The sequence below is a fragment of the Garra rufa genome, chromosome 22 (genome assembly GCF_049309525.1).
Source record: "Garra rufa chromosome 22, GarRuf1.0, whole genome shotgun sequence".
In the NCBI taxonomy this organism is placed as follows: Eukaryota; Metazoa; Chordata; class Actinopteri; order Cypriniformes; family Cyprinidae; genus Garra; species Garra rufa.
The window spans coordinates 1332105-1343371 of record NC_133382.1 but is presented as its reverse complement, the minus strand read 5'-3'; the positions used below and the strand labels follow the sequence as shown (position 1 = coordinate 1343371).

The following is an 11267-nucleotide window of genomic DNA, read 5'->3' as shown; positions in this document are numbered from 1 at the left end:
GTACTATGTCTAATGTGAAACATCGCGATGGACGATGGCATCGTTGGCGGGGGACGGGGGGCGGGAGTGAGGGATGGTTGTTGTTAAATAATTAATTCATAACTAATTAATTAATTGTAGCCTACCGTTTCCACCAGTGCTTAATTTGAGCCGGATCCTTCCGGATCCTGTTCCGGAAAATGTCAAATTTTGGATTTTTGCGCTCCGGTATTTGTTTTTAAAGATCCGGCATTAACAAGTGCATTAGATCGTGACAGTGAGTGCGTATGAGACAGAGCAAGCGCTGGTTTATGTAGATGTATCTGGAGGATGTGTGTTGGTCCTTAACATATTTTCAACCAATCAGCTTTTTTAAGTTCAAAATGGCTCTCATTGATTGCTTACTGCTTAACCCACTCTCTCCAACCGCATTTAATGAGCGGAATGTTTAGAGAGAAAGTGTAATATCAGAAATAATACCAAATCAAGCAAAATATTATTATGTATTAACATTATAAACACTATAAACATATATATATATATATAAATATAGCTATAAGTTAGTTACACTGACTCCAAAACGAATCATTTAAATGTAACGGTATTCAGAACAGAACAGGAATGAAACAAAATATATAAAGTTAAGAAACCAAAACAAAGTGAAACTAAAAATAGCAGGTGTTGGCCTCTGTAATTCGGGCACAATTCCAAGTGTTTCCATATTCCCAATGCATTTGAATGATAAACTGTTATTTATAATGTATACTAGGCTTTGTATTGTACAGTTGTATTTCAATGGAAAAAAATATATTCCCTTGCTTTTTGTTCCAAGCTCTGCTTGTTATGGTAAAAACATGAAAAAGACATATTTGGTGTAGTTTATTTAATCTAATTTAATCTAAATTATTTAGATTTTTTTCTGCTGTCTTTGTATGCCTCATTTATTAACGTAAACAAACTAGTTTGTGTAATTCGTTTGGAGTTCACTGTAATTTGTATTGTGATCGCTAACAACCTCCTTGTTATTATTTCCTCATAATAATAATAATAAAATAAGTAAAGATGCGGAAATTGAAAGCATGCATTTCAGTTGGCTATATAGTGTGATTAAGTGTTTTTCGCGAGCGGGTTGCTGCTGCGGCGGGGGCGGGACGGAGGATCGTGATGTCTATCGGCCATCGGCCCAACCCTAATACACAGTAAACACACATTTAGTATGTAAACTAACTTTTATTTTGGATGTGATTAATCGTGATAAATCATTTGACAGCCCTAGTTTTAGTTTTATTTGTAAACTAAATGAAAGTAAAATTTTGCCTTGGCTTCCAGCTGCAATAAAATACGTTTTTGTACATTTATTTAATTTCAGTCAAGCGTACTTTAGTAACTTTTTTAGCTGTTTTTGTTTTAGTTTCCTATAAAAACCCTGGTTGGCAGAAATTTGAGCTGGTCAAATGAGGCAGATGGAAATATGCAAAAGATTGGGTCAAGATAATGATAATATCAATTTCAAACTTTGACTATGTTGTTTATTTTTGTTGCTATTTATAGCTGTATTGGTTCTTCACTTGATGACCAGTATAAAACCTAAATCCTAAAGCAGAACCATTTGAGAAGCACTAATCCAGTTAGTCTAGCAAGTGTGTACCAGTGTCTGCAGAGAGTCCACTTTGGAACTCTGAACATCCGAATCCAGCTTCTCAATGATCAATGGCAGCAGAAACTGTCAAAGGAAAGGATACAAAACATAACACACACAGAATAATTTCCAGTCTATTGATGCACAGTACAATGCCAAACAAAGATTTATTTGGTTTAGGTCTTTAAGAGACTGAATTAGGTTTATGTCATCCAGAGCGTCCTACCTCAGCAAACTGAGACGTCCCAGCAAGAACAGCCCGCAGAGAAAGAATAAGCTCTTCCTGTGTGATCCCATGAGGATCATTGGGTGGCTGAGCACAGACAGAGAAACAAAAATACTAAAAATACTGCTCAGATATTTACATGTCTAAAGAGTATGCAATATGAACAACACTAGCTTTAAAATGTTTGGGGTCAGTACATTTATTTTTAAGATATTATTACTTTTATTCAGGAAGGTTGCATTAAACTGACCAAAAGACATTTATAATGTTACAAAAGATTTCTATTTCAAACAAACGTTGTTTTGAACATTCCATTCTTCTTAAGCAGCCAATCAGCATTTTAGAATGATTTCTGAAGGATCATGTGACACTGAAGACTGCAGTAATGATGCTGAAAAGTAGCTTTGATCACAGAAATAAATTACATTTTAACACAGATTTACATAGAAAACTTTTTTTTTTATTATAATATGTATTTTTGATCAAATAAATGCAGCCTTGATGAGCAGAAGAGAGATCAAATTTCAGCAGTAACCGCATTTTGTAAATTTTGGGGTACAAAGAAAAAAGAATTTGTTCAAATGCAAACATGTTAGATAGAAGTACTTACAGGACTAAAGTCTATGGGGAAATAACAGGACGTCACTTCAAAAAGCTCCTCTACAAATTTACCTGGAAAAAATAGAAACGCTTGAATCATTGACTAAATTATTTTCAATTCACAAGAAATGTCAAGTAAACATCATAGATTTTGTGAAAAAGAAAAAATACAAAATTTGAATAAAAAATACGTTTTACATTGATGTTTGATTAGTTATGATAGGATAATATTTGGTTGAGATACAACTATTTGGAAATCTAGAATCTGAGGGTGCAAAAAGATCTAAATATTGAGAAAAACACCTTTAAAGTTGTCCAAATGAAGTTCTTAGCAATGCATATTACTAATCAAAAATTAACTTTTGATATATTTTAGGAAATGTACAAAATATCTTTATGGAACATGATCTTTACTTAATATCCTAATGATTTTTGGCATAAAAGAAAAATTGATAACTTAGACCCATTCAGGGTATTATTAATTCTTCATTACATCTTAGCATTTTACTACACATTTGTCATATCAAGCGTCACTTCAAAAAGCTCCTCTACAAATTTACCTGGAAAAAATAGAGACGCTTGAATCACTGACTAAATTATTTCGAGTTCACAAGAAGTGTCAAATAAATAACTTTGTGAAAAAATAAAAGAAATTATACATAATTTGAATAAAAAATACGCTTTGCATTCATGTATGATTAGTTATGATAGGATAATATTTGGTTGAGATACAACTATTTGGAAATCTAGAATCTGAGGGTGCAAAAAGATCTAAATATTGAGAAAATCACCTTTAAAGTTGTCCAAATGAAGTTCTTAGCAATGCATATTACTAATCAAAATTAGCTTTTGACATATTTAGGTAAGAAATGTACAAAATATCTTCATGGAACATGATCTTTACTTAATATCTTAATGATTTTTGGCATAAAAGAAAAATCGATAACTTTGACCCATACAAAGAATTATTAAATCTTCATTACATATTAGTATTTTACTATGCATTTGTCATATCTGCGTATGCAGGTCTAGACTAACCGAGATCATAACCCCTGTGAATGATGTTCCGGGCCCCCTGGAACGCCAGCAGAAGGTTCCGTGGATCTCGTTCACCATCTACTGACTGCACGAATCCAAATATGAAGTCTGCACCCAAACCCTTCAGCTCTGTGAAACAAGAGATGGTGTTTCATAAACGCAAAGACATTCATATAAAGGTGAGAGAAAAAAATTCCTGAGTTAATTACCTTCCTCTCTGGACTCCATTAGATTGATAAGGATGTTGTAAACACATGATCGGTCTGTCACCATCAAGGACTGTCAAAGAGAAATACGTGAGAAAAAAAATTAAAAATATGGTTTGTCACTTTCTGTCTTTTGCTGAACATGAACAAAGATTTAAACACAAAATCTCACTAATGGTCGTTATTTAGTTGGCTAATGCTTTAATAAATGTTTGATACAATTAAAATAAATCAGTAATTTTCATATGCCATAGTTTTCAGGGATTTAAGGATCGAATGGAGTTTTCCAGATTTTTTTCTTATTAAAAAAAAAACAAAAAAAAACTGCTATATGCTATATAATATATTATGACAAACATTGTTCAAAGGTTTGGGGTCGGTATGAGTTAAAAGAAAAATATTTTGCTCAAAAAGGCTTGAAAATTCGTAAACAAAAACAGTAATATTGTGAAATATTACTACAATTTAAAATAGTAGTTTGCTAAGTGAATATCTGTTAAAATGTAATTTATTTCTGTGATCAAAGCTGAATTTTCAGCATTATTATTCCAGTCTTTAGTGTCACATAATCATTCAGAAATCATTCTAATATGCTGATTTGCTACTCAGAAAAAAACATTATAAATGTTTAAAACCGTTTTGCTGCATAATATTTTTGTGGAAACTTTTTTTAGGAGTTCTATTTTCTATTTTCTAATTTTATTACAAAAATGTCTATTTTTTTTTATAAATTGTTAGTTCAGTTTTAGTTATTTTAGTATTAAACTAAAATAATGAAATGAAAAATGTTTCTTTAGCAACTATCTAAAATAAAATTTTTTTATTTCATTTTATTTATTTAAAGTGAAAACGATTATAGTTTTCAGACATGTAATGACTTAAATGCACCTTTTTTGAAACATAATTTATCTTTAAATGCTTTTAATGCTGAATAAAACCATAGAAAAAAAAATCTACTGACTGTACTATAAAAGTTTGAATGGTAGTGCACCAATAATTCAAAAACAAAAAACAGCATTCATTTAAAACATCATTGATCTTTTGTAACTTTATATCTTTACTGTCATTTCTAATGCACCCTAGCTAAATAAAAGTATTCACCTGAACATGAACATCCTGGAAGATAGATTTCAAGATGGACACAGCTGAACCAGGAGGCAGAACTGAGCATTTAGTCTGAAAGAAACCAAAGAAATAAGTCATATTAAGGTGACCTTGACTCAAACAGAACATGCTCATTTAAACACAAAAGCACTCAGGACTCACCAAAGCCTTGAGCCCCTGAAGAACATGTGGTGTGATCACATAGTGATCCTTCAGTCTGTTTTCATAGAAAGCTATCAAAACCTCCACTGCAAATAAAGCAAACAAATGCACATCAGATGAGTCACGACGGTCCTTGCAGACCTCCATCTCATCAGTACAGCGTTGAGGCATTCATTCAAAGAAAAACAAAAGGAACTTCTCACCTTCTCTCTCAGATAGGCTGCTGTAGCATTCCTGCAGGACCTGAGACAGAAGCTGAACTCCTCGACCTCGAGTCTGAGGCTGAGAACTGGTCAGACTAAACCTAAACGGAGGATACAAAATCAATAATGGAGTTTTCAGACTTAAACTTACAGTTGAGGTCAGAAGTTTACATACACCTTTCAGAATCTGCAAAATTTTATTATTATAACAAAATAAGAGGGATCATACAAAATGCATGTTATTTTTTATTTTGTACTGAGTCTAAATTTAGTACTGAATAAGATATTTCACATAAAAGATGTTTACATAGTCCACAAAAGAAAAGTTTACATCGCTTTGATTGTTAATACTGTGTTGTTACCTGAATGATCCACAGCTGTGTTTTTGTTTAGTGATAGTTGTTCATGAGTCCCTTGTTTGTCCTGAACAGTTAAACTGTCTGCTGTTTTTCAGAAAAATCCTTCAGCTCCCACAAATTATTTGGTTTTCCAGCATTTTTGTGTATTTGAACCCTTTCCAACAATGACAGTATGATTTTGAGATCCATCTTTTCACACTGAGGACAACTGAGAGACTCATATGCAACTATTACAGAAGGTTCAAACACTCACTGATGCTCCAGAAGGAAAAAACATGCATTACGAGCCGGGGGTGAAAACTTTTGAATTTAAAAATCAGGGTAAATTTAACTTATTTTGTCATCTGAGAAACATGTAAGTTCCTTCTGTAGCTTTCGAAGGGCAGTACTAAATGAAAAACAATATAATATTTAGGTAAAATAAGAAAAATGTACACATCAACATTCTGTTCAGAAGTTTTCATCCCCCGACTCTTAATGCATGTTTTTTCCTTCTGGAGCATCAGTGAGTGTTTGAACCTTCTGTAATAGTTGTATATGAGTCCCTCAGTTGTCCTCAGAGTGAAAAGATGCATCTCAAAATCATACAGTCATTGTTGGAAAGGGTTCAAATAAACAGAAATGCTGGAAAACCAAATCATCTGTGGGAGCTGAAGGATTTTTCTGAAGAACAGCAGCCAGTTTAACTGTTCAGGACAAACAAGGGACTCATGAACAACTATCACTAAACAAAAAACCACAGCTGTGGATCATTCAGGAAACAACACAGTATTAACAAATCAAGGGGATGTAAACTTTTTAGAAATTATTTTTTCTTGTGGACTATCATCATCTTTTATGTGAAATGTCTTATTCAGGTCAGTGCTAAATAAAAAAAATAATTTTGTATGATCCCTCTTATTTTGCTAAAATAATTAACATTTTGCAGATTCTGCAAAGTGTATATACATTTTAATATTTACCCACAATTAAACTGTCACTAGTACTGTAGTTGTACTTTTATTATATGCTTGAAAACTTCAGACGAGCAAGAGCTCAGCTCAATGAGAACAACATAGAAAGCTTTACCCCAATGCTTCAACCAGCTGGAGAACTGTGAATTGTCCAGTCTTGACACCTAAAAAGAGACATAAACTCATGTTTAACCATGTAAAGCCAGATATATGTGACCCTGTAGCATGGGTATATTTGTAGTAATAGCCAAAAATACATTGTATGGGTCAAAATTATCCAATTTTATGGGAAAAATCATTAGGATATTAAGTAAAGATCATACTCCATGGAGACATTTTGTAAATATACTACCGTAAATATATCAAAACGTAACCTGCATTGCTTAGAACTTCTTTTGAACAACTTTAAAAGTGATTTTCTCAATATTTAGATTTTTCTTGCACCCTCAGATTACAAAATGTCTTCATGGAGCATGATCTTTAGACACTCCAAGCAAAAATGCTGTTTTTTTCATGCACCTGTCAAATTTGAGATTTTGGGCTTTTTGGTGTTTCAAGTGTTTTTTCAGACTAGTGGAAAGAAAACACACAAAAAACACTGTTAAGTCTTTCTTTTATAGCACTTTATCTATTTGTGTCAACAGATTTCAGTTACAATCCATATTGTTAAAGGCCAAGAGTTTTTTTCTTTACACTGAGCCACAAATCTCGACTTCAGCAGCACTTACACACACCACACTTTACATTTTTATTCCTGACTATATGCTGAAGGTTTTTACAGAGGGATTTGTTCAGATATAATTTGCTTGATTTTATACATTTTATTCCTCAAAAAAATGGTAAAAAAATATAGTGTTTCTGTCTAAGTATTTTCTGAATTATGTTGTGACAAAATGAGATACCCAAAAATTAAAAAAAAATTTTTGAAACTGACTTCATCCAGTGTTTAAATTTTTGTTCTAGAAATGTATGCAAATTAGCACATATTTCATTAAATAATGCTCATTTGCATATTTAAATCTAGCATATTAGAAAACTTGTAATACAAAAAATGTTTGCAATTATCAATGTAATCAATCCACTGGGTAAGCATAGTCATAACTATTAGTTTTGTTTTTTACTCTATTCACCTGCAGTGTCTCGTCTCAAGTTTTGATATCTTTATGCTAGTATATTTACAAAATGTTTTCATGGAACATGATTTTTCCCATAAAATTGGAAAAGCTCAAAAGGCACAATTTACACCCCTATTTCTCTGTGTATTGCCACATATCTATATATATTAGACTTGTATGGCTCATAGAGTCTAACATAGGGCCTTTTACACTCGCTAAACCAGTATGAACTATCAGTCAGATGACAGAAGGCATTAGGTTTTGATAATGTTGATTACTTATAAGCTTTATAAAAACAAGAATCAGGTATGAAAAAGTAGTTTTTCTAGTGTTAACACACTGAGGTAAGAGTCCACAGTCAGGTTCAAACAGAAGGGGCTCCGCTAGCCGCCTAGCAAGACGATCACACAAGCCTTTAATAAACAAAACGACGCCATGTCAACTGCTAGTCAAGGTGTATTACGAAGTAAAAACACTCTGCAGTACTAAGAAAGGATTTTTGTTTGTGATGAGCCCCTGTTGAGCCACAGTGCGTGTGTGACACAGGATGTGGCGGTTAGCTTACGGCTTTCACTCAGCAGCATCACACGCGGCGTTCGCGCTGCTTTTCCTCACAGCTTTTATTAAGAGCCAGCGATCAAACTGGTAAGAGACAGCAAACACGAGAGAGACCAGTGAATAAGATACCTGTGGTGGTTTCTGCGGCCTTGCTGTCGACCTGTCCAGACACGAATTCTTCCACTAAACCCAGCAGCACACTGTTGTCCGCGGCCATCCTGAAGAGCAGCCAGCCAGGCTTCAAACTCAGCCGCGCATGCGCACTACTGCTGCGGCTCCCGCCAGGGGACTTTTGTGTTTAGTTTACAAAATAGAGATCATTCGCGATAAAGAACAGAAAACAACAATAATGCACGAGTAAACATTTAAAAAAAAATTGAAAAGCTTTCGATTAATAAATTTAAAAAATTTGTATTGTTTTTAAAATTTATTTATTTGTTTTTTATTTTTATTTTTTTTGCAATGTTTTTTTTTTCGCATTTTAAAATCACTCCAAAATGACAAAAATGCCAATAAACATGTTAATGTTAATTAATTAATTAATAATAATATTAATAATAAAGTAAACCTATTTAAAAACATTTAAAAAGCTTTTGATTTCTGTTTTTTTTAGAATGTTTATTGCTAGAAATTAATAATTAAAAATAATCTTTTTATATTTCTTTAGAATGTTTATTGTTTTCAAAATTTATTTATTTATTTGTTTGTTTTGCATTATCATGTTTGACTTGTGAATTTACAGCAATTCAAATATTAATGACACAATCTCAAACAAATTTCTCACATTTAATATTGTTTTTAAATCTGCAATGTTAATTTTAAAATGACTCTAAAATGACCAAAATGGCCAGAAAAATGTTTATTATTAGTCTGAATGGAAACGTTTTGTTGTAAAAAATAAATAAATAAAAATAACAAATAATAATAATAATAATAATAATTATTATTATTATTAAAAATTAATAATTAGAAATAATTAAACAATATTTTTTAGAACTTTTTTTATATTTCTTTAGAATGTTTATTGTTTTCAAAATGTATTTATTTATTTGTTTGTTTGTTTATTTTGCATTATCATGTTTAACTTGTGAATTTACAGCAATTCAAATATTAATGACACAATCTCAAACAAATTTCTCACATTTAATATTGTTTTTAAATCTGCAATGTTAATTTTAAAATGACTCTAAAATGACCAAAATGGCAAGAAAAATGTTTATTATTAGTCTGAATAGAAACGTTTTGTTGTAAAAAATAAATAAATAAAAATAACAAAAAATAATAATAATTATAATAATAATTATTATTATTAAAAATTAATAATTAAAAATAATTAAACATAATTTTTTTAGAATTTCTTTTTATATTTCTTTAGAATGTTTATTGTTTTCAAAATGTATTTATTCATTTGTTTGTTTGTTTATTTTGTTATCATGTTTGAATGGGTTTCAAAGTACATCTTAAGGTTAACTAGTGAATTTACAACAATTAAAATATTAATGACATAATTGTTTTTCAGAAAAGTGTGGGTTTTATAAATAAAGTCAAATATTCCACATTTAAAGTTGTTTTTAAATTTGCAATGTTCATTTTTAAAAAATGACTCTAAAATGACTAAAATGATAATAAAAATGTTTAATATTAGTCTGAACAGAAATGTTTTGTTGTAAAATAAATAAATTAATTAATTAAAAAAATAATAAGTAAACATATATAAAAAAAATTCTGAAAAGCTTTCGATTTTCTTTTTAGAATGTTAATTGTTTTCAAAATGTATTTATTTGTTTGTTTGTTTGGTGATTTTGCATTATCGTGTTTGAAAGGGTTTCAATGTACATCTTAAGGTTACAGTCAACAACAAAAAATATTAATGATGTAACTGCTTTCCAGAAAAGTGTGGGTTTTATAAATAAAGTAAAATAAAAGTTGCTTTTAATCTACCATGTCCATTTTAAAATTATTCCAAAATGACAAAAACAGTAAACAATAAAAATGTTTAATATTAGTCTGAATTGATACATTTCCTTACATCACTAAGACTTTTATAAAGTGCAGTCAGAGATCTTCTAAAGTAGTGGAGACGCCAAACTCTAGGTCTAGCAGATCTATCCTGAAACATCAATAGTTTCCAATTCTAATGTTGTATGATCTCGCATATATGGATCTAAAGTGTTTATTTTATTGTTTTATTTTTCCATTTATCAAAATGGATGCAAAAGTAAGCCTATGGGTGAGACTTCAGGTCCAATATTCTTTATAGGGAAATAACAAAAAGAATAACAATGTGCAGTAAAGGATAAAAACTGTTTTGTGCTCATAATTAAGATTATGTAATAAGTACATTAAAACAATATGGTAAGACACACCAAATTTTAATATCAAGTAGGAGAACGATCTGTTTTGTATTGCTAAAAATTCAATTTGTTCAGTTGTTCTAAACTATTTTCCATGTAGTTCTAATCGTTTGTTGAGTTTACAGTTCTTTAGACTCACTTTTCTTGTTGTTTTATTATTACAAACCTTCATTTAATTCACTTAGGCTTACTGTTCATACATCTGTTTTTGGTTTGTTTTTGGTTTGACGGGAACATTTTCTAAACATTTCTAGAATGTTATTTTTTGGTTTGTGGAACGATCCCAGAACGTTAGGTTTTGGTTCCCAGAATGTTATTTTTTAATGTTTTGTTTTTGGTTAGCCAGGAAAGTTTTCTTAACGTTTCTAGAACGTTAGTTTTTGTTTTGTAGAACAATCCCAGAGTGTTAGTTTTTGGTTTCCAGAACATTATTTTTTATGGTTTGTTTTTGGTTAGCCAGGAAAGTTTTCTTAACATTCCCAAAACGTTATGTTATGGTTTGTAGAACGTTCCCAGAATGTTAGTTTTTGGTTCCAAGAATGTTATTTTTAAATGTTTTGTTTTTAGTTAGCCAGAAAATTTTCTAAACATTCCTAGAACGTTATTTTTTTGGTTTGTAGAATGTTCCCAGAATGTTAGTTTTTGGTTCCCAGAACATTATGGTTTGTTTTTGGTAGGCCAGGAAAGTTTTCTTAATGTTCTTGGTTTTTTAAAAGTTAGTTTATGTGAACTTACAAATATTCTCATTTACGCATCAAACTATCATTTAAT

General features: G+C 30.9%; 1 protein-coding gene across 1 annotated transcript; it reads right to left on the bottom strand.

Annotated features, from left to right (window-relative positions):
- Positions 1–1543: 1543 nt before the first annotated feature.
- LOC141298301 (MMS19 nucleotide excision repair protein homolog) lies at positions 1544–8375 on the bottom strand. Its single transcript, XM_073828807.1, has 11 exons — positions 8272–8375; positions 6585–6633; positions 5158–5258; positions 4955–5040; positions 4790–4864; positions 3692–3761; positions 3483–3611; positions 2455–2516; positions 1845–1931; positions 1628–1702; positions 1544–1573 (listed from the first exon to the last, which is right to left on the bottom strand). The coding sequence occupies exons 1-11, from the start codon at positions 8357–8359 to the stop codon at positions 1544–1546; spliced, it is 852 nt and encodes a 283-aa protein (XP_073684908.1). The 5' UTR covers positions 8360–8375.
- Between the last annotated feature and the right edge of the window lie 2892 nt (positions 8376–11267).